The sequence below is a fragment of the Astatotilapia calliptera genome, chromosome 8, assembly GCF_964374335.1.
Source record: "Astatotilapia calliptera chromosome 8, fAstCal68.1, whole genome shotgun sequence".
NCBI classification, from domain to species: Eukaryota; Metazoa; Chordata; class Actinopteri; order Cichliformes; family Cichlidae; genus Astatotilapia; species Astatotilapia calliptera.
Genome location: NC_137429.1, coordinates 3,540,603 through 3,563,595, shown reverse-complemented (window position 1 = coordinate 3,563,595; position 22,993 = coordinate 3,540,603). Strand labels below are relative to the sequence as shown.

General features: G+C 41.9%; 2 protein-coding genes and 1 long non-coding RNA gene across 4 annotated transcripts; 2 read left to right on the top strand and 1 right to left on the bottom strand.

Annotated features, from left to right (window-relative positions):
• The first annotated feature begins 1,324 nt into the window (after window positions 1-1,324).
• On the top strand, window positions 1,325-11,230 carry fads6 (fatty acid desaturase 6). Its single transcript, XM_026177930.2, has 7 exons — window positions 1,325-1,577; window positions 1,689-2,016; window positions 4,920-5,086; window positions 6,807-6,987; window positions 7,160-7,347; window positions 9,266-9,445; window positions 9,637-11,230. Exons 2-7 carry the CDS (start codon window positions 1,764-1,766, stop codon window positions 9,784-9,786), a joined length of 1,119 nt encoding a protein of 372 aa, XP_026033715.1. The 5' UTR covers window positions 1,325-1,577; window positions 1,689-1,763; the 3' UTR covers window positions 9,787-11,230.
• On the bottom strand, window positions 6,629-12,880 carry LOC145430355 (uncharacterized). Its single transcript, XR_013910882.1, has 3 exons — window positions 12,651-12,880; window positions 9,474-11,963; window positions 6,629-7,391 (listed from the first exon to the last, which is right to left on the bottom strand). It is a non-coding gene; the product is annotated as an uncharacterized LOC145430355 (long non-coding RNA).
• trim16 (tripartite motif containing 16) lies at window positions 12,599-22,452 on the top strand. 2 transcript variants are annotated; one of them, XM_026177925.2, is made up of 7 exons: window positions 12,599-12,739; window positions 13,971-14,785; window positions 17,620-17,715; window positions 18,063-18,296; window positions 19,020-19,191; window positions 19,499-19,594; window positions 21,602-22,452. In XM_026177925.2, the coding sequence occupies exons 2-7, from the start codon at window positions 14,090-14,092 to the stop codon at window positions 22,198-22,200; spliced, it is 1,893 nt and encodes a 630-aa protein (XP_026033710.2). In that variant the 5' UTR covers window positions 12,599-12,739; window positions 13,971-14,089; the 3' UTR covers window positions 22,201-22,452. The 2 variants fall into 2 exon arrangements, with proteins under 2 accessions (XP_026033710.2, XP_080161413.1); XM_080305287.1 differs by lacking the exon at window positions 12,599-12,739 and having other exon boundaries at window positions 13,969-14,785.
• Window positions 22,453-22,993: the final 541 nt, after the last annotated feature.

The following is a 22,993-nucleotide window of genomic DNA, read 5'->3' as shown; positions in this document are numbered from 1 at the left end:
CTTTGTTGTTATTTTTCAGCATCTTGTGGCCATTTCTTGCACTCTGTAGTCATTCTGTCTCGATGTGGGGATTTTGTTGCTTTTTAGATTTTTGCGTATGGTTTTCTGTTTGGATGGGTGGTTTAGTCCATATGAAAATGACGCATCAATTTGTATCCGATTTATCTCTTTGTGATTGTTTTGTATACCATTCGTGTCATTTTGGTCTCTTGGGACTGTTTTGCGGTACTTTATTATTGTTTTCTACTAATTCAGTTGTTTTCTGTCTCTATAAAGGCCGTTTGACTGTTGTTTAACCTCTATAGCATCTGTTTGTAGTTGTTATGACTCTTTTTGAAGATATTTTATCTCCTTGTTTTAGTCTCTCAATGGATGTTGGCATCTCCATGTAGTTTTATTCTGGGTTTGTGTAGCTGTTTTTTAAAACATCTCTATGGTTGTCTTATTTCCCTGTTTATCTGCCTTTTGTACCTACACAGTGTCTAATTGTTAAAACCGCAGAGACTACCTTACTGTCTCTGCAGTTTTATTTCTTTCCTCTATGTTCATTTTCTCACTTTCTAGATTTCTTAGTTTGTTTTATTATCTCTTTGTGTTTGTATCTTTTGTAACTACCTCTCATCTCTTTGCAGTTCGTTTCTGTGTATTTTTAGTTGTTTTTTGCTGCTTGGTTGCTGTTTTTCACCTTTTTGTGGGTGTTTTCTGTCTATAGGTTCAAGGTTCAAAGTTCTTTATTTGTCACATGCATAGTTATAAAAGTATAACACACCGTGAAGTGTAGCCTGACACGCTCCTCGACATGTGCAAAAATGGGGGGGTAGAGGGGTAGAGGAAGAACAGTCCTTTGGATGTGGACCTTTAAAAATGTGTCCTTCTCTGGTGTTAATGGATAAAAAGCCTGACTCTGATAAGAGCTTGAGTAAAACCAACAAGCCGAGGCTGTGGGAGGATGTGTGTGAAGCTGTCAGGCGGCCTGGTGCTCTTCTGTTCCTCTCTCTTAAAAATTACTCACTCTGTATCTTTTAAAGAGCACACTGCAGTCAGCGTGGCCTCTCTCCAGAGGACAAAGAGGCGCTGACACCAGATATATGTATATAACTCACTACTGACTACTCTCACCTTTACCAACACTTAAACTAGCCAAGGAAATTTTCGCACATCAGCATCTTCTCCTTTTCATTCTGAACATTCGCCCCCTCTCTGCTGTGGAGAAACAACTGAACGGCCCCTGTTAATCAGCCCTCCTTTCTCACTCTGCTTTCCCAGGACATTTGCCAAGGTTACGGGGATGGGAGGGGAGGAGGGAAAGGAGCTAACACAAAGAGAGAGAGGAACAGAGCAGGGGGTGAGCGACATGCAGAATATATGAGAAACCAGAGATGAGCAAGAGTTGACTGTGAGGTAAGCAGCCGCAGCAGTTTTGAGTTGCTGCGCGTGTGAGGAGGATTTTTGGATCCATCCCATCGCAGGCCAACCTTACATCTTTGGGCAGTGGGACAAGAAATTCCTCTGCTGCTGGACTGCCCAAGGAGTCAGCTGACAGGGTGGAACAAGAAGAAAGGAATGAGGAGGAGGAGGTAGGAAAGGAGGGTCCGCAATGCTCTTGAAGCAGCAGGAAGGGGGCTGGGCTTCTCTGACAATACACACTGTTGAAATGCTAACTTTGACCTGTGTACTGTGTGCTCAAGCTGCAGGGTTTATCAGCAGCCGCTCACAGGAGGACACAACCTGCATGGTGACTTTACTCTAGGCCAGTGATCAGGATGCAGAGCGTACAAGATGAGCGGAGGGATGAGAGGGAAAGAGGAGGAGGAAGAGGTGATGAAGAGATGTTAATCAAGACGAGAGGGGACCCAAAGATTAAGAATGGAGGCGCAGGAGCTGAAGAGGTGGAGGAGTCTCTCATGATGGAGCTGACGAGGCTGGTTCAGAAGGTGGTGAAGGAGAGCAGCTGGTGGGAGAGGAGGGGGGTCGATTGCAGTATCCTGGCAGCAGCGTTCCTCTGTCTGCCACCTGGTGAGGCACAACGTCATAGATGTGATTGCACCTGCATAGATGAGTTATTGTTTTGGAGGGTTTTATCATTTAAGAGACAATTATTTGTGTCAGTTTGTGTTTCTGTAATCGACTCAACCAGAAGCTCAAAGCCTGGGAGGCCTCTCTTACTGCAAACTTAGTAAATAAAAGATGGCCATAGCAGCTGTGATGTCACCGACTGGTTTGTAAAGTTTCACATTAAACCCTCAAATTGGGCAGTTTAGCTATGCTGGAATTTGTTTGTTTGTTTGTTTTAGAGAGCAGAAGTGCTAAGTTTTCATTTTACCTGGTTAGCAAAGTGCGCTCACACAGACAGAGATACAGAGATAGTATTTTAACACACAATTAAAATACTATAAGTTTGCTCACCCAACCTCAAGGGAAGAATTTTTGACTTTCTCTTATGGCTTGCTCTCTGACAATGCAAGGCGTAACATTAGCCGTGTATAGTAATTGTACTGAAAATGCTCCAAAAGGAACCAATAGAACAAACAAAGTAGCTTAGAGGTTCTATTTTTTGACTTTAATGAGAGGGGGTGGAGCCTAGCAGACAGCTAGCAGCTACATTCACCTGTACGGGGATGTAGGCCTGCTACAAACTTAGTGTAAACAAAAACACGTAACTTTTTTATAGATCAGCCTGTAAACATGTTGAACATTTTAACTGTGGGGCGTTTGTGGAGCCGGCCTCAAGTGGACATTACAGGTACTGCAGTTTTGGGGACACTTCTGTGTTGCTTTAACATTTTAGTCCTGGACGTTGCTGCTTGTGTTTTACTTGGTTAACTTTTTTTTGACAACTTCCCTAAACAATGCTGGCTCTGAGGACCAAATCTGGTGTTTTGCAGTCTTCCTGCTTTCAAGTCTGCGATAAACATCGGATAAAGTTTTTGAAGCTTTACCTAAAAATTCATCTGTCATATTTTGACATAAAGAAGGAAAAAACAGACTAGATAAATTTTAATAATAGTGGGAAATGATTCCTCCAAAGTTGGGAGAACAGTGCACCATCATAATAATAAAGTTCAGGTGTTTTGCTTAATTTTGTCTGTTTGAAAGTCATAGTTTTGAAAAGACTGGTCATAAAATAGCAGCAAACAGACGTAAATCACAAAAGTCACAGTGATATCATGATGACTCAATATTTACAAGTAAAACTGTCTCATTAGTTAATTTTTTATTTTCCAGAAATACACAGCGTAGCGTTTTCTCACCGTCACCCCTCAGTCTGGCTTTGCACATTCATGGAGTCTCATTTTATGTGGGTCACTGGTGGTCAGCTACTGACCTCATTTTGGACTGCTGTCTATTGTGACTCACGTCACTTGATCATTGGATCTGACAGCTTTAAGGTTCAGGCTTGATTCCAGACTCTTAGACGTAGCAGTAATTACCACGGATTAGTTCTGCAGCAGCAGCAGCAGGTCTTTGTAACTGCTTTTTTGTGAGTTTTACCTAAAATATAAATCATGGCCAGTATAATTCATATGTCGAAATGATTCAGAAGTAGATGTAGTTGCAGAATGAGGCGGACGGGTTTTCTGTCACTGTGTAGCACCGAGCTCGTGACTTATCACCTCGAAATAGGCTGCTTTGAAATAGGAGGTGCGTCATATTAGCAGTTTTACTGGGTTAAAAAGGGAATGTGTCACCTAAACTCTGCTGTCAAAGGCAGCCAGAGAAGTATCAGCAGCTACAATGTCTCATGTGTCTAATTAGATGTAATCCATCCATGCTGTTAACATTTGTGACAAAAACAGAACTGACTTTGATTAGTGGATTTAAAGCTTCGTCTCATGTTCATCATCAGCCTGCTTCTACTGTATGCAGACACTAAACTATAGTAAACAGTACACAGTGACAGTGGAAGGAAGCCAGTGTGGTAACAGTGTCCGCCTCCAGACTGTCATCCTTTCACCTGAGCTTCCTGCCCATCATGCTGGCTTCACATTACATAGTTTGACTCATGGTAAATGTAAGCATTTATTCTGATTGCTTTTCATTTCCAGTTCTTGCAAAGGTTTACTCTGATCATGTGACTCATCACTTGAGCCTTGACAGAGCAGGGAATAGTGAGCATGTTCTATTTAAAAAGGGTCTCAGGTGCTCTGCCAGCAAAGAAGGTATAAATTAGAATGTAATCTAACAGGCAGGTATCAAATTTATGTTTTAGTGATTCGACTCTGAGGGAGCTGGATCAGCAAGTGGGGGAATAGGTGGAGAGCAGGCAGGCAGGTGGAGTCCTGGTAAGCAGTTCCTCTGATTGCTGAGGTGGTGCAAAAAGGTAGACAAACAGGGTTCGGATGAAGTTTCCAAGTGAACCACAAAACACAGATTTTACAAAGGCGGCCTGAATGTCACTACGCAGACAGAGATGGTGCTGTGACACCGCCTGTCCTTGATATACTCCTGATGACTTCACTGCAAACAGGTGCAGCAGGGACTCACACCCAGAGGCTCTGCCCCAGGGTGGAAAAACCCAACAAAGCCAGGCCGTCAACCCCACCTGAGAATAATGAAACCCAAACCAGTCATGCTGAACCGTAACAGGCAGCAAGGAAAATTTTAGAATCACAATTTATTATTGGTTACCTGTCCTGCTTTATTCAACAATGAAAACACAAAAGTAAATCTTTAAATAGTCGTCTGATGTCTTCCTGTTCATGGTGGCTATGAGAATGTTTGCTCACTGCAAACACTTATTGGCACTGAGCCTCAGCTGTCTGCTATCAAAGGCTGAAAGAATGTGTGTGAGCGATAACAGTAGATGTGTACAGTCAATGCAGCAGTAATGCAGTGTGTGTCCTGCTGCCAGTCTAAGGTTAAAGAGTCAGCATCTTTAGGATCTGTAGCATCTTTATTCCCTGCGTTCTGTCTTGCAGCCTTCCTGCTGCTGGGCTCCTCGAGGCTTCTGGGGTTTTCTGCGGGCGTCCTGCTGATGGGCGTGGCTCACGCTGTCATCACCGTCAAGGGGACACATCTGGCGAGCCATGGGGCGCTGAGCGAGTCGCAGGCCTGGGGAAGGTTCTGGGCCGTCTTTTTCATCGAGGTGAGATGTGCAGAAATAGACTTGAAAGGCTGTCATTAAGTACCTGCGGGCAAAGCTTCTGTATTCTCACACGCAGCTCTGTAGCTGTGTGCTTAGAGCAGCAGTTGGACATTTTGGGACATTTGTTTTTTCCCTGCTGAGGGTCATTATCATGAATATGAAGCTACAGCTGCTGTCTTGTACTGCACTGGGCTCCCAGTATAAGATAATGGATTATTTTAAATTGTGAATCATGCAAATCTACTCTAGTAGAATCTAAGAACAAATACAGTTGTGGGAAATAATGAATTGACAACAACCAAAGATCCATAAAAACATGTTTTTAATTGATTTGCATGTCATCGAACGACGCAAGTATTTGATCTCAGAGCAAAACATGACTTAGTACTTGGTGAAGACACCTTTGTTGATGCTGGTCACCAGGTTTGTGCACATCTCAGGAGGGATTTTAGCCCACTGATGTGGGCTAAATGAAACTGTGTGAATCCCTCTTGGCTGCCGCCTGTCATCTTGAAGCTTCAGCTCCCTCTGCAGATCCCTCTCTACCCTTAGCAGAAAAACAGCCCTAAAGCATAATGTTTCCACCTGATCCAACACATTTCTCATGATCATCCTCACCCCATGAGCAGCAACTGTTACCTCCTCACCAAGCTTCTTGCTGATGGTCTTGTCGGCCATTGCACCCTTGTCCAGCTCTACAATCTTGTCTGTCTCTCTATTAAACATGAAACTACCATAAGAACTAGAGACTCTTCATCTCTTGATAAGTGAAATTCAGAAGTAGATCAAATAATAATTTCTCTTACTGTATGTAGAGCTAGAAATGAGAAGAAAACATCACCACTTAATTTCTAAGTGATTGTATTATTCCAAGAAACTATGTAACAGTAAATAGTTGCATCATTTTAAGTGGATACAGCTCTGAATCACACCCTCCTCATTTGGTGATTTGCTCACAGTTTCATCAGATTAGGATATCATGACTCTGTTTTTCCAGGACTTTTATGGCTGGATGAATGTAACGATATACACACTGAGCTGATAGCAGCGCTCTGATTTCACCAGAGCTGCCAAAACCTTCATGTATATGCTGTTCATTCTGAAGAGCCTCTGTGAAATTCATTAAAAAACGCAAATGGTTTTCTTTACACATTTTAAAAACATTGAACATAAATGGTTCACTAATCTTTGCAGCGCGTTGTTTCAGCCTCTGAGTGCCTATGCAGCAGTGTCCCGCCAATATCCTCCCCGTCTGGTGTGTATTTCAGTGCACTCTTCATCTCCACATGGACACAGACCTTGTTTTATTTAGGATTTAGCGGGTTAGCCATCACTGATCGCAGGAAACACCACAGGTGTAATTAAATAAGCAACAGACTGACAAAATATTCCAATTTTTCTTAACAATATTGGAGCACAAATGTCTTGGACCTCCTGTGTTAGGCACACAAAGCATGTTTATTCCTTCAACCCCAAAGGTTACAACCTGCTATAAACAGCAATGTCTGCAAGAGTGAATGAAGCAATGCGCATTATAAGTGATATGATTAAGAAGCTTTAATGACCTTTGGTTGATTATTAATTGCTAAGAATATCCAAATCTCTTCTGACCATTGTCCTTTCCAGCTGTTAGCGGAGCTTGATAATGTTCATTGACTGTTTCATGTGCTCCATCATTGCTGGTTTATTGAACACCTCCACTTGTTCTTCATCCCCTCAGATCTGTGGCTCATTCTCGGCACGAGCCGGGATTCAGGGCCACATTAAGATGCATCACGCTCACACTAATGTCATTGGACTGGGTGACTCCAGCGTGTGGAAGGTGCCCTTCCTACCTCGCATCATCTACCTGTTCATAGCCCCCCTGGCCGTGCCGATCATCACTCCGCTTGTTGCGCTCGGTAAGAGGAGCCAGAGGACCAAAGACGAGCCGTGTTTGCTTCAAGGTTAAATGTGAAACTCAGCATAAAGTTGAGACACTTTTTAAACCTTGTGATCCTCCTCGAGTCTCTGTCTTACTTGTCTGTGTCACTGCAGTGCGAGTTTACTCTCATGCACACTCTGGTTTTGCAGCTCAGCTCAAAGGACAATCTTTGGCCCACATCCTTAGGACCATCCTGATGGTAACCCTGGGCCTGTATTCACAGTACTGGCTGCTCATCAATGTCTCCGGGTTCACGTCGCCTTACGGAGCATTGCTGTGTATGCTCGTGTGCAGGGCGATGTTCTCTGTGCCGTATATCCACGTCAACATCTTCCAGGTGAGAACACGGTATCTGTAGCTGAGAATTCAGCCTGCTGACACCTATAAGACACAGTTACAGTGAATTTTGTTTGTGACGTCTTGTATTTCATATTCAGCTCAAAATGATGTCATTTTGTAGCTAAAATATTCAGATAGCTGTGAAGCTCTGATGTATGTAGTTTTAATTGGATTATGTTGGTGTCCAATTAGTTTCCAACTAGTTTTATATAAAATTTTCATGTCTTTGAACAGTGAGAGAGCAGTAAGATGACAGATATTAAAATAAGCGCCAAGCTTTTAATGATCCTCCTTCTGAATATCAAGATCAGTAAAAATGACTCAAAGTGGCTGACTGGGACCATAATCTCATCAAGAAAATGTCTAAGCGATTTCCCCCTGCAGGAAAAAAGTGTATTCCTCATCTGGGTGTCAAGAATGCCCTTGTGACTGCTTTCACAGCATATTGCTGTGCTGATCATTTGAATTGAAGTGACACTCTGCCAGTAATCTCTGTGCCGTAGCTAAACTGTGAGAACAACCTAAAAATGCAGGTTTTCCTTCAAAGTAAAAGTTGTGCCTTTTGAAACGGTTCACTGAGGTGCAGCTTTTACTTTTTCAAGATTTGCCACCACTGGAATACCAGCAATACCACTTCATCCAGCAACAACCAGCCTCCAGGAACTGCTGCCACACAAACGATGACCCTGTCGTGCCCAATATGTAGTAAAACTCTTGAAAAATGTGCGTTTGAGAAACCTCGCTAGTGTCGAATATTGCTGCCTAGTGGTCATTAAAAAGAAAGCACACACGTCTGTTACCCAGGTTTTGTTAATGGCATTTCAGATGTTCCTACTTCCAGTTAGATTCTGGATTTGTAACATAACTGATAGAAGCACTAGATCCAAAATAAAACAAGAATTATGCTTTATTTTAATTTTATTTTTTTAAATAGTGTTTTTAAATGGCCACATCTTAGAGAACTTTAGATGATTATGAATAGATACATGTATCTCATCAGTATCCATTAATCGCCACACCACATACCTTTATACTCTTTGGTCTTGAATTGGGGAAAACATAAGTAATTTATGCACATGTATTCGTCACTTCTCACAGATTTATGTGCTCGGTTCATGTGAAATGATCATAAGGGTGTTTTTTGTAACAGGGTCTTTTGAGGAGCTTGAATGCAGCATTGTGTTCTCAGAGCAGGCAGTGAACTAAAGGGATAAAAAGAAACAATTCATGCATGATTTTCCCAGATGGATGCCTGCAGGTCATTGTGTATTGTTCGGATCAAAGCGTGTGAAGGTGGATTAGAAAACACAGGTTCTTGAAGAGAAGTCAGCAGTGTACCAGTGGAAAGTGTTTGTTCTTGCTGGGGGGTTCGGATCAAAAATCTGTCCTCCCAGCTCTCCTGGGGTTTTGCTGGCCGACGTCCAACACTAACCTCCACCCCACCCCCACCCTGCTGAACTCCATGATCTCTGTCTGACGATAATCTTTGAGACTACACAGAAATTACACTAAACACTTTGTGTTGTAATACAAAGAATCTGAGCTTAATTTAAATATCTTTTAGTGTTCCCTAACCATCACACCCCTGCCAGCAGTCTGAAATGCTGGTAGGGTCGTGTGCATGGATCGACGCTTTGTGTTGTTCGTACCAAATTCGAGCCCTAAATATCGCAGCAGAAATCGAGACTCATGAGACCAGTGTTGGGAAGCTTGTGTGAATTGCAGCTTCAGTTTCCTGTTCTTAGCTGACATGTCTCCGTGCCTAAATTTCAATTCAATTACAATTCCAGGTCTTTTATTACTGACGAAAAAGAACTTTGGATTGACCCGTAGTTAAACAGGTGTACCTATTAACACGGCTGGCAAGAGTACAATAGGCCACATAACTTGTGATGCCAAACTGTTTCTAATTGCAGCATATCGGTCTGCCGATGTTTTCTCCAACTCGTCGACCAAAGAGGATTCACCAGATGACCCACGGAGTCCTGAACCTGCCGCGAAACCCTCTGCTGGACCGGATCTTTGGACACTCGCTAATCAACTGTCACGTGGAGCACCATCTCTTCCCCTTTCTGTCAGACAACATGTGTTTAAAGGTGGGACATCACAGATGAATATATTTACCTGCTTGTTGCAGAACTGTTGGATTCTTCTGCAGAGCAAAGGGCACAAACAAAACGAGAGCACACAGTTTAAAAAGTGACCATCACAGAACTTTGGATAATTATTAAATTGCTAAATGTATTTACGTATTTCCCACTATGGTTACTTTGTTCCTCTTGTGCAGGTGAAACCTGTTGTGTCCAAATACCTGACTGAAAAGCAGCTGCCATATCAGGAGGACACCTACTCGTCCCGCCTGCACCTGTTCTTCCACAAATACCAGGAACTGATGGTGTTTGCCCCACCCATCACAGAGCTGGTGGGGGTGCAGTGACAGAGGGAGGGCGAGCAGAAGAAAAAACCTGTTCGGACTAATGACCTCAGCCGCTCAAAAGCACAAGTATTTCTGCTGCCGCAGTTTGAACCTCTAACACACGGAATAGGACCTGAATCGATGCGCAGTTTCTAATCTTAGGAAATTAACCCCACGTCTTAACGATCATATCAACTGAATGAATATCCTACACCTTTAGAGCTCATTTAACACAAAGAAGAATCAAACACTGACCTGACTGTAGACACTGGGAGCTGAATTAAACAAAGCTGTGCAGCTGACCTGGGGCCTGCCTCATGAACAAATACAACAAAGTGAGCATTGTGTGAAGAAATTGTAGAGTCCTGCTTTGAAAATCTGAGACAACCCGAGCACTTTGGCTAGAAATAACCCCAAAATAAGAATGTTTCCAAAAGTAAAATAGAGGACAATACTACTTTTGGGAACATCAATGGAGGGGTGACGACCATTTGTGTTTTTAAAAAAAGATGTGACAAGAAATAACATAAAATGTTTAAACTGAGGTTTAATCTGCACCACATTTACTCTAATATTTAGGCTATTTAACCAAGTGTGCAGCTCCTTGCTGTAAAAGAGACCCCAAGGGGAGCAGAAGCAAAAAAAAAGTCATGAAAATACAACCAGTTTAATAAAACCACAAAAAACTGATGACCACGTACTCAGGGTGGAGGTGTGGTCTGATACTGTGGGAAATGTCTTTGTGTGCAACAGGATGACAGAGTCAGAACGAAATCATTGACAGATTACTGCAAACATCTCTTATCTCTTAGTACTTTCACTGGTACACTTCTGTTAGGTGTAAAGGAGACAGGTGTAATTACGTTGCATTTGGGTGCAGTGGCCTCGGACAAATAAATCAAGACTTTTTGTCAAATCTGTAAAGAGCGTTCAGCAGAAACTGTTGAATAAGTTTCTTTTTACCTACAGGACATCAGTGAATTCAACCCAGGCTGTTCAGAAATGGTGCTTAAACCCGTAAAGTTTTGCTCACAGAGCACTTGACCCGACACTGCAGGGAAATCTGAACTTGATAAGCTAACTTAGCCAGGGGAGGAATTCATTCATAATAATCTGCATCATGAGGCAGGCCTCTGATCTCATCCACTGACCGATGGCAGAAGTAATGACAATGATTATTTTTGGTTTTTCTTTTTTTTAAAAAAAAGCATCTGTAGCTCCTGGACTTGAGGTCAGGGATGTAATTGTGTGTGTGTGCGTGCGTGCGTGTGTGTGCGTGTGTTTCACATAATAAATTCTAACATGAAGTTACTGAAATAAAAATCATGCTATTGCTTTTTATTCCTGTAAACGAATGAGCTGCCTGTCACCCCTGCTGTCGCTCTCCTGTTTAACACTTGGGCTGTAAATGGGGTGAAAATGTGACTTAAAAATGGACGAATAAAGGCTTTGTTTCATACTCTGACACAGAGAATACCTTAAGCAACTGTTTGAGACACTTAAAGTGTAGCAGAAGCAATCAGCCAGCCCAATATTCAGTTTTAGTAAACTCTTAAAAAATGTGCATTTATTCAGAGATACTCTGGAACATGTTTTATTTCTGCGCTTTGATTATAAGGTAAGCATTTGCAGGTAACTGAAAAGGATTTTATTCAAAGCAGCGTTCGGGAAAGCCCGGAACTTTATGACTGCTAACAGAGATGTGGGACATCCCAGAGTGCTGCCCCTCAGAAGAGAAGCTGATACATGAGTACACAGAACAACAGAAATCCATTAGTGCAATAAATAAAACATTATCTGTCGAAGAAGGAAAAAGAAAGGAGAAAGAGGGCACACAGCTGTAATAATACAGCCCTGTTAAAAGGCTTATTTATTGTAGCTGAGGCTTCCCCGAGCGACTATAGAGTGCTTTTTTTTATTAGGTAGATACCGAGCTGGTAAAAGGGATCTTAAGATATCCAGATTTCAGAGGTTACTCAAAAGCAAATATACAAAGATGAGTTTGTAGCTGCTTCTTAAAGGCCACCTCAAAATCCATGCATTCTCCAAGTCAGAGTGTGGGGATGCTGTTCCATCGTGTTAGTACCAGGTGGCAAACCTGTCACACCATGATGTGAAGAGCCGATGTTTAAATGATGCAAGATGCTGATGAGCAAGTGCCTCTCACTCTGATTGGCCCTTGAGGCAGGAACTCGTCACTGTGTACAGAGACAATGAGACAAACAAGAGGACACAGATTCTTCAGCATCTGTGTCATAAAAATTAGACATCCAGCAATGATAGAAATCGTTTTAAATGCAAGATAAAATCATTTAAGATGAGATAAATCATACTGGAAGATGACCTTTCCTTTCAGTATTTTTGTTTTCTTTACATGCCATTTCATTTAATTAAAAACAATTGTGAATGCCAAACTGTTTTCTTGGACAGGCTTTTCGATAAATATCATGTTAATATCACAGCACTGTCACTGAGACACAGGAGAATCTGATGGGTTATAATAATAATCCTTTATTTAAAAGGGACAGTGCAGTTTAACATAGTCCAAATATGAAACATGAGGCTGATGCACTGCACATAGGTTTATAGCTATTGCGAATTTCCACCTATTGTCCCTTGTTTGCCTTACATTCACAATACACAAAGTTAGAACATACATTTACATGAAACCAAAATACACAATGAATACAACTACAATTAACAAACAATGTAAAAAAAAAGATTCATAGAAATTACTACACACACACATATATATATATGTGTGTGTGTGTGTGTGTGTGTGTGTGTGTGTGTGTGTGTGTGTGTGTGTGTGTGTGTGTGTGTGTCCGGGAGTGACGACGCAGTTTTCAGGACACTTGATTGGTCAGTAGGCGGTGCTGTCTCACCTGTTGATCGGTTACCGAGGAGAAAACCCCCGGTAAGAAGAGAATCCCGTCACCTCCCCTCAGCCTGGGAACGATAAACCTAACTGAAGGTAAATCTTAAGACTTTAAAAAGCGTCAGACACGAAGGCTGCTGCTGTTACAGCTAAGGTGCTTTCAAACACCACCTACACCTTTACCTTGAACTATGATCAGGTGGTGTTTGTTTAACCCGGACAAAGCCCGGACATGTGGTCACATGTGCGCATGTCTACGAACATGTGTGAAAAACAGGAACGAGCATCACAAACTTTAGGAAACTGCAGTTTAGCAACATTTATTCTCGATAGAAGGAACAAATCTAACAGTTTGTGAGTGTTTGTGGAACTTCCTCTACAGTCTGTTGCTCTTCACTTCGTAACTTTCTATTACCCTGACCGGCGGATTGATCAAAAGTATTACTACAATCGTTACCTGCGCTGTTAGTGATATCGATACTGTCGAGATGGGATCAGTGCTGTGTTTCCATCATCCATTGTGTTAAATAATAATTACTTTTTAATTAAAAAAATGATACCTCACACTCACGCTGGGAACAATATCTTGAACCTGTCATGTCTACTTTATTTACAACACAATAAGCACATTTAAACAACACAAGCTGACCCAGGCTTTAGGACTGGCACGTTTACATTCAGCACAGAGATTTAATGCTCATTAAAATGGGTTCAGAATTCACTGATGTGCATCTCATAAGTTTATAGGTCAGAAGTATCAGTATCAGCTATACCAGCCCTGTATTTACTGGGTACATGGTATTGGATTGATACCAACATTAGCAGTACCTGCCAAGCATTATTATGGACACTGGGTGGCAGCGTCTGCTTTTGGCGCTGCTGAAACCTGATCCTATCAGCATTTGCTTTTTCCTCTTGCTTATCTGCAGAAAAGTGAAAGAGGAAGAGGGTGAGTAAGCAAAAGGCTGCAGCAGTGATCACCTCTGTTTTATCCAGACCAGTTTTCAATTTAATTTTGTTGGAGCAGGGCGGGAAAGCAGTGAGTGGCCTCATCAGTGTGTCTATAAAGACAGTAGATAGGTCAGTTGTTGCTTACTGGTAGCAGAACTTGTAAGTTTCAGTGCATATTCAAACATAGCGCATGTGGGAGAATGCAATCCTACACCTCTGTTCCTGGTTTGCATTGTGGACTCCACCCTGCACCTCCTCCCTCTTTCAGTGTTAAAGACGTGGAGGTGGGTGTGTATCTGTTTGCATGTGAGTGCTGAAGGGGCGGGTTGAGTTCTGACTGAAACTATGAGTCCTGACCGTCTCTCACATCATCTAGGTGTGGCTTTCTCTACTGCGATCAGATACTGCTGGCTGACAGAAGTGGCTGAGCCAGTTATTTCCACACAGCTTTAAAGAGTGGAAGTGACGCCAGGCGCTCAAAGAAGAGCTGAAGACATGGCAGATACAGCAGCTGTAGAAGTAGCTCCTCTCCCCAAACAGCAGCAGCAGCAGAACCTGTGTCATGTCTGCTCAGGTAAACTGAGCGAGGGGGAGCCGGCAGCTTGTGGTCACTCCGTATGCGGTTCCTGTCTCGGAGACAAAAGTAAAGGATGTCCACAGTGTCCCGTCAAGCCTGGCAGTCCCAAACAGAATGGAACAGCTGACGCTCATGTAAATAAAAACAGTGAGGAACAGAGTCAAGAGTCAACGACAGCGGAGGAGACCGAGATCCAAAAAGACCTGAATCAGTCCGAGGACCCCAAGAAGCCTGAAGAGGACAAAAAGGAAGCAGAACCACAGACAGAAGAAGGACCAAAAGAGGACCAGGATAAGGAGGAACCTTTGGGCCCCGACGATGTGGTATGTGACTCTTGCATTGAAAGCCCCCGCAGGGCCCTCAAGTCCTGCCTCACCTGCTTGGTGTCGTACTGCGAGGCCCATCTCAGGCCTCACCTGGAAAATCCAAAATTTCAAAACCATCGGCTCGTGGACCCGCTCAGGGACATCGAGAGGCGGACCTGCGAGAGCCACAAGTGGCCCCTGGACCTGTTCTGCTCCACCGACTCCTGCTGCATCTGCCAGGACTGCGTGAACGAGGACCACAAGGGGCACAACACCGTGTCTGTGGTGGACGCTCGTAATCAGATCGAGGCAAGTGTTTCCCTGTACTGTGTGCACATTCCTTTGAATGACCTCAACACATCTGATATGAATTTTCAGGCTGAATTCCCAACTGAAAATATTCAGTTTTATTTTGGGTCTCCTTAAGAGTTCCTGCTGCCTTAAATCTTTTAATGTCAGCATGTCAGCATGTGAGAATCAGCTGCTTTCATTGCTTTAGGGGACTCTGAACTGAGACACTTTCTTTTTGGAGATAGAATGAGGCAATTAAACACTCATATTTTCAGCATTTATTTTTATTTTTAATAAATACCTGAGTTTTGTTTAAACTAAACTGTCAAAGAGAGACGCTATTAATTAAAATGAGTCCATTCTAGGAATTTAATGTCAGGATTTCTTATCTCATATTTAGCGTTGCTGAATGTGTGGCAAAGGTCGCGTGGATGGCGAGTAAAGTGTTGAGTAAATAAAAGATTAACTATCAAAGGAATAAGACTGTGACAGCAGTTGTGTCATTAATTAGGAATTTGAGCTCATAAATAATCCTTTAAATCACATCGGAGATTATTGCTTCCCTGCACTAAAGAGGAGACTAAATCTAAAGTGTCTAAGTCAGCAGGTCGGAGCAGCACAGCTCAAATGTTCCTCTAAATGCTTCATCCAGTTAACAGTACTTCAGCGTCCACTCTGGAGGTCATCTGCTCACGTTTGGCTTTGTAGTTAAATCTGAAGCCCATCTCTCTTTGTGACTGCCATCAAACATTCCAGCTTAGATTCCTGCACAGACCTGAAATCAAAACCAGTTATTTGAAGAGCGCTCTCGTTACAAAACCTTTGACTTCTTTGTTAGAACTGCAGAGAAAACACTGGTGGGAGGAGCGTAGGCGGAAATCCCACCAACGCTGATCAAATATTCTTTATTTGCTGACCTGCAAAATGTGATTTTAAGTACAGTGGTACCCCGACTTACGCATTTAATTTGTTCCAGAGGGTCTTTCGTAAGTCAAAAATTCGAAGCACCTTTTTCCATCGCCTTTTGAGTGAGGCGATGCTGGCTGAAGACGAAGTTCTTGGTGGAGGAGGAGGTGGCGGAGGTTGAAGAAAGCATGCGTATGTATGCATATGTACGTACGTGTACATGTACATAACATTATGGAATTTAATTTCATTTTTTTTTAAATTTTCTATTTTATCTATTTCGTTACTCGGGCATTTTGCCGTACCACGGGCAGAAATATTGCCGTTAAGTGCCTTTGTAACTTGAATTTTTCGTTAAATGGGGTCTTCGTAAGCCGGGGTTCCACTGTATTTAGTTTTGAACGAAAGAACATGGAGGTCATCACACACACACGCGCACACACACACACACACACACCAGACAGAAGAAAAACAGAAAGCACAGTATGATGAATGCTTCCTCTTCCTTTTCAGAGCTTTCGTTCCACATTTGAACGATAGAGAATTATTATGTAAGTCACTTCTGTTTAGGTTGATCCCGCTGTCCACCCTCCTGGAGTGGGAGAGCAGGACAGTCCCTTTTTACAGCACAAGAAAAGCATTAAAACATTATTTTGTTTGAAATGATTCAATGAAATCATTTTTAACATTTTCTTGTCTTACAGAACTCAGTAGGAGTTGTGGGTTTACTGATTATAGAAAAGACTCTTCAGATGTTTAACTACCTTTTCAGCAAATATTGTGTGGATCAAAGTGGGACTAACATAAACCACTGGAAGTATTTCCAAAGATTGTTTTTCGCTTAATAACGACAGATATTTGTCATGGTGCCAAACAAAAGGTCACCTTTGCTTAACTTCTTCATCAGAATAATGTTTCGTCATGTTTGACATGATGTAGTCAGGGAATAATGAAAACAATCAAAAGCATTGAACTGGTCACAAATAACACATCAAACTCTTATTAATGATCTCTTGAGGCAGTCACGGATCTGATTTTGTGAAGACTGCTCCGCAGTCATGTTAATAGATAGTATAAATGATCTTTATTAATTTTCACATCTCTTTCACAAACAAAATAGACAACAAATATATAAAATATTGTAGAAGTACCACAGCAGAGGAAAACGTGTAAAACAATACAAGCTGGAAGTGGGGATTTTAAAATGAACACGGAGTTAGCAGGAACAGCTTCAGCTGAGGACTCTGAACCTTGATGTGAATCAATTTTAATTAGTTTTAATATTAAACAGCCACTATGATACGGAGACAACTATTTCCAAGTTGATTATATAGGACAAAAATGTAATGCAACATGGACTAGGAAATGAAATGATCCTCCACCTGTAATGTAACATCACAATTTGGGCACACGTGTTATCAGTGTGTAAGCTGGTGCACAGGCACAAAAGCTCCCAAATATTATTTTCAATAATGCTATTGGTTGGATAAGCCAATAGCATTAATAACACAAAGTATCATCTGCCTGACACAATAATTAACTAACACTTGTAACTTGGTGTCGTGTTTCAGGAAGTACTATAAAAATGAGTCAGGAAGTAGGACATCCCTGTCCTGGCAGTAAATTAAATATATATATTTTTAATTAATTTCAAACCTGCACTTGCATGCTGACTCAGAGAGACGCTTGTAGCGCTTCCCGCTGGGCCTACAATTGTAGGAGTTAATATCAGAATAGCTGCTCTGCTTCAGAGTTGCCTGGATCTGCCTGAGCAATTTAGACCTGACTTGACAGAAAACCACAGATATACAAGCCTAGGGTCAGATATCGGACCCTTTCAGAATAAAAGGAACCAGAGAGCAAAAGTTTTCCCTGAAACAATCTAGATATTAACATCTACACATATTTTCTATGAGGAAGCTGACTGACTCTTGCTCTGTTAACAGAACGAACTGAGGGAGAAACAGAATGAGATGATGAAGACGATGACGGCGGCAGAAAATGCCATCAACAAACTTCAGCTCAATACAGTCTCCATTGAGGTAAACACAACATTAGAAATGATTCACTGTGAGTCACACAGAGTCACAACAGTTAAGTAAAATGAGTCGGTTGCAGCTATTTCTGGCCTGTGAACTCAACAGTTTGTAATCCTGGATATTTCAGAGTCACCCAAATCAAACTGGTTTCTCTGAGGTGTGAGAGGAAATCCATATTTTTCATGTAGTAGTAATGAGTAATGAAGAATTCCTGCAGTGAGTCTGCAGTTATGTGGCTCTGCCAGGTTCCCTACATGTTACTTACTGTAACTTTTAAAGTAATTAAAAGTTATTATGTCAGAATGTGAACTCTGTTTACACTAAGAGAAACTAAAGGCAGTATTTTACAGCAATCTGTGAAGGATGTACGAGCAGTGATCGAGAGCCAGTTTGAGGAGCTGCAAGCGGTGGTGGAGCGAGCCAAGAAGGAGGTGACGGAGATCTTGGAGGGTGAGGAGAAGCAGGCACTGCAGCAAGCCGAGGGCATTCGGGTTCACCTGGAGCAGAGGTGCACAGATCTGAAGAAGACTCAGGTGCAGATGGAGAAGATTTCCAAGAACAAAAATGATGTGGATTTCCTGCAGGTACAAATTCAAAACAGCAGTGTCATAACTAGTCTTTGTCCCGCTTATGGAAGAAAAGCTGTAGAAATCTGTCCTTAGGCTTGTTTCAAGGTAGCAGAGCTTGTTTTGATTCAACCTACTTTTCATGTCAAGGTGAAAGGAAACAAGTTGGGCTTTTTGAATATCACCTTTCACCTAATGATAACAGCAACAATGTTAATGGAACTGTTGGAAATTCAAATTAAAAGTTTATGAGTTAAACTTATAGTACAAAATCTTTGTACACCTGACTGAGGGACAGGTGTATCAGAGAGGAAGAAAACTTCATAAAGACAACTAAAAACACATCGTGTACACTACTTATACACTATTTTGCTTACTCGCATTATATTCGGCCCCTCCAACTGGACACATACAACTGCACTTGTGAGACAGTCTTTATGAAGTCTATGAATTAAATATAGTGTTGTTTAACAGGCATCTCAGTTAAAATTCAAATTTATTTAAGTGTGTGTGTGTATGTATGTATGTGTGTGTGTGTATATATATATATATATATATATATATATATATATATATATATATATAAATCTTTTGCGAATGATGAGATGCTTCCACTGTCTGCCTTTTCCTTTTCCTTTACCATTTGCTGTATTTCTCAACGAGACAGGAAGTCATTCGTGCCTAAAGGCAGCAGAAATGCCTCAGTTTTCATTCCTGAATGCCACCGTGTTTGTTTTCTAGGAATACGCAGAGTGGAAAAAAGAAGCCACTGATATCTCCCTGCCTGGTGTCTACATCGGCTTGATGGACTGTCTGAATCACTTCAGCCGTGTGATTGTTGACTCCACGCAGGAGCTCTGTGCCTTGCTGGTGTCTTCATACATAGGCAAAGTCAAAGAAACGTGCAAAAGCGGTAAGAAAGTGAGCAGGAAGCAACTACATAGCAGCAGCAAGAGCACAGAGATCCAGAGAGTTGTGTAGCTGCCGGGGCATGTTCAGTCTTGTAAAGAATTTTTAGCTGTGCTTGAGCAAGAGCAGAATGTATGATTCATGATGAAACTGCTTTGCTAGTCATTAATATGCCACCATAAGAAATGAAACGACAGCACATACCTGTTGCCCTGGAGAACGTTTTTGTGCATAATAAAAACAAAATTCATGAAGAGAAATCTAAACATGTTGTCTTATGAGACACTAAAATATGTCTTCTTTTTTTGCAGACAAAGTGGGAATAAAGACAACAGTAAAGGCTATTGTTGCAGCAAAACACATCAAGTCTCTTCCAGATCCGGTGACACGGGCGGACTTTCTAAAGTGTAAGTATTTCTGTAGTTAAGAACTGCGAGTAGCAAACAATATGCTTCCAGAACCAAAAAAACAACCTTGGATGTGCTTATAGTCTGTCTTTTATTTTAAAACTATAATGAATATGGGGTTTTGGCAAGGATGCAAATTTCATGAAGACCACAAGCACAGTGTCCTGGGTCTACCCCAGGTTCTCCCTCCAGTAGGAAATGCCCGGGCATGCTTACCTAGGAGTTCAAATCAAATTCAAATTTTATTTGTCTCATACACAGTCATACACAGTACGATATGCAGTGAAATGCTTAGACAACTGCTCGTGACCTAAAATAAAAGACTATGACTAGGATAGGAAATAAATATGAAAATTAAAATGAAGGGTAAATTTAACTTGGAAAGAATAAAATAAAATATAAAAATTAAAGTTAAAAATAAAATAACTGTACAACAAAATACACAATACACAATATAGAAAATATATTGTGTATATGAAGAAATATAGAACAATAAGAGCAGCTGTACAACTAATAAATGGTAATGAAAGAAATGTAATGTCCAGGGTTGTGCAGTCCACATATTTAAGTGTCTTGTGCAGTGCAAATATGCTTAAAAGTGATTTATTTAAGTGACTTGTGATAAAGTGATTTGATTTGATGACCACGCAGTGTAGTTGTGCAGTGGCCACTAGTGTAAACAAATGTCCAGAATATCCAGTGTGTGTGTAAGAACTATATGTGTGGGTCAGTACTGTGTGGTGGTGTGATTGAGAGACCGTATCGCCTGCGGGAAGAAGCTCCTCCTCAGTCTCTCTGTGTTGGTCTTCAGGGAGCGGAATCGCTTTCCTGACCTCAGCAGAGAGAACAGTCTGTTGTTGGGATGGCTGAGGTCCTTCATGATCTTCCTGGCCTTGGTCCAGCACCGCCTGCTGTAGATTGAGTGCAGGTCAGGGAGCTCGGAGCGGATGGTGCGCTCAGCTGACCGCACAACCCTCTGTAGAGCTCGTCTGTCCTGCATGGTGCTGTTCCCGAACCAGGTTGAGATGTTTCCCGTCAGGATGCTCTCTATGGTGCAGGAGTAAAAGTTCCTGAGCACCTTGGAGGGCAGTCGGAAGTCTCTCAAGCATCTGAGGTGGTAGAGACGCTGACGGGCCTTGTTCAGAAGGCATCCTGAGCGATCCCCAACCACTTTCAAGTGGTTCCTGTGGATGTAGAGAAATAGGGACTTTACTCTGAATGCCTCCCAAAATGACCAAGTCCCTCATTTCCACAGGTTTTACCCACGATCTCATTCTCTCTGTCACTACTCAGAGCTTGTGACCACAGCAGGCAGTAGGAACATAGAACAGCACCCACCGAGAACGAGTCTGGCTTTTTGCTGATAATGCCGACCAAGCTATCAAAACAAATGTACTGTTCAAAAGACCAAATAGACCAACAACATGAGCGGAGCTTCTGTGGGCACAGCTAGAGTTGTGTAAATGAGATGACCATATTCAGGGTATTCCCCTCCACTGACATAATACAGAGCCAAGAGTAGAAATAAAAGAGAACTGTGTGAAACTGAGTGTTCAGGGCAGGATTGCAACTTTTTAATTTCCCTCATGGGAATTACGGAATTACATTAATGCACTGACTGACATCCACCATTATAGTAGTATGCATATGGCAGAAAATAAGGACAAGCCAGTAAACATAATGCAGTATCATTTTATGGAAATCTACTCGAAGTTTGGTTTTCACCTGATCATTGCATTATGTTTTCCTCATGGTTTCCCAGCATCCCAACCAGGTACCCATTGCACTCATGGTGTCACAACTTTGTAAATCTACAGTGAGTCTACTGAAACATAAACTATAAATTAGCTAACACAAAACTACTTAATATAGCACAACAGCCATATTGTAGTGTAGTTTTGAAGTATCTGTGTTTACACTGTAATCTTTGGGACTACAGCTATTTGCTTTCCTGCCTGTCTTGTTGCGTAACATAAGTAAACTGACATGTTCAACAATCCTTTGCAGATGCTGCCCAAGTGAGTTTTGATCCTGCAACGGCTCATAAGTTCCTCCGCCTAACGGAGGATAACAAAAAGGTGACAAACACCTCGCCCTGGCAGCATCCTTACCCCGATGTGCCCGAGCGCTTTGAGAACTGCCGTCAGGTTCTGGCTGTGGAGAGCTTCTACATGGGCCGGCACTACTTTGAGGCAGACATCCAAGGTGAAAGCACTCATGTTGGCCTCACGTACAAGAGCATCGACCGCAAGGGCAATGAGAGCAACAGCTGCATCACGGGGAACAGCTTCTCCTGGTGCCTTCAGTGGAATGGCCGTAACTTCTCCACCTGGCACTGTGATGTGGAAACTCCCCTAAATGTGGAGATGTTTAGTCGTATTGGGGTTTATGTGGACTACACGCAAGGCCTACTGGCATTCTACGGGGTGGGTGAGACCATGACGCTCATCCACAAGTACCAGACGGAGTTCCTGGAGCCTTTGTACCCGGCGGTCTGGCTGCCCAAGAAAGAGAACAATGTTCTCTTGGTGGCGCCTGGGGAACCTTTACCTCTGAAAACCCCGTCTCCTCCCACCTCACCTACAACAGAAGATATCGCTTCATAAACCGCTTTTCTTGGAGAACTTAAGTATAGGAGAGTATTGTACTGATTCTGGAAAATAAGAGATGAACTCTTGAAATGTTACAACTTGTTTACAGGAGATTTATTTTTGTTGCAAAACTAATAATCTGTTTCTCATTTGGGATCACGTCATGTTGATGCTCTTCACCGGTGTGTCTTTGGGACTACTGTTACTGAAAATGTTCTATATTTTCTGTATGCAAATAAAAAGGCGTATCTGCATTTGCAAAACAAATGCCTGGTTTTCTTGACAGTTTGAAACACTCTACGTCATCAAATCAACAGCATCCTTTAAACATTTGCTAATGTACATTTCTGTGGCACACATAAATATGATTTCAAAAACTAAGTGGATCATTTAGGATTCAAAATTTTTGTTTTAGCTTTTCCAGACATGGGTTATTCCTTAGCCTTGTTTAATACTTTTTGGAAAGCTTCCTTGTTGTATCTCTCAGTAGAGCAGAGGCCACACTGTGGTGGTTTGTTCAAGTAAATCAACCTCGAGATTTGCTGGTGAAAAAGAAAAATGACTGCACCAAGCTTTGGTCACTTAGGGAGAAAAAGGCACATTTCTTCACTGATGTAAAAGTGAACAAAAGCTGCAAAACAAATGCAGACATTGACAAAAAAAAAAAAACCCCTGCATATGTACATTAAAGAAATAAAGAGATGCAACATGAGCAGGAAGAGTCACAAACGGAGACAAAATATCAGACATGTACACAGGTGGAGAGACAAAGCATTACATGCATGGTTTGTAGTTTGTGCCTCTGTGC

Coding starts and splice junctions, on each gene's coding strand:
- fads6 (XM_026177930.2), top strand. CDS start 1,764: ATGCAGAGCGTACAAGATGAGCGGAGGGATGAGAGGGAAAGAGGAGGA. Junction 2,017..4,919: donor GTTCCTCTGTCTGCCACCTG/GTGAGGCACAAC, acceptor TCTGTCTTGCAG/CCTTCCTGCTGCTGGGCTCC. Junction 5,087..6,806: donor GGGCCGTCTTTTTCATCGAG/GTGAGATGTGCA, acceptor TCATCCCCTCAG/ATCTGTGGCTCATTCTCGGC.
- trim16 (XM_026177925.2), top strand. CDS start 14,090: ATGGCAGATACAGCAGCTGTAGAAGTAGCTCCTCTCCCCAAACAGCAG. Junction 17,716..18,062: donor TCAATACAGTCTCCATTGAG/GTAAACACAACA, acceptor AGTATTTTACAG/CAATCTGTGAAGGATGTACG. Junction 18,297..19,019: donor ATGATGTGGATTTCCTGCAG/GTACAAATTCAA, acceptor TTTGTTTTCTAG/GAATACGCAGAGTGGAAAAA.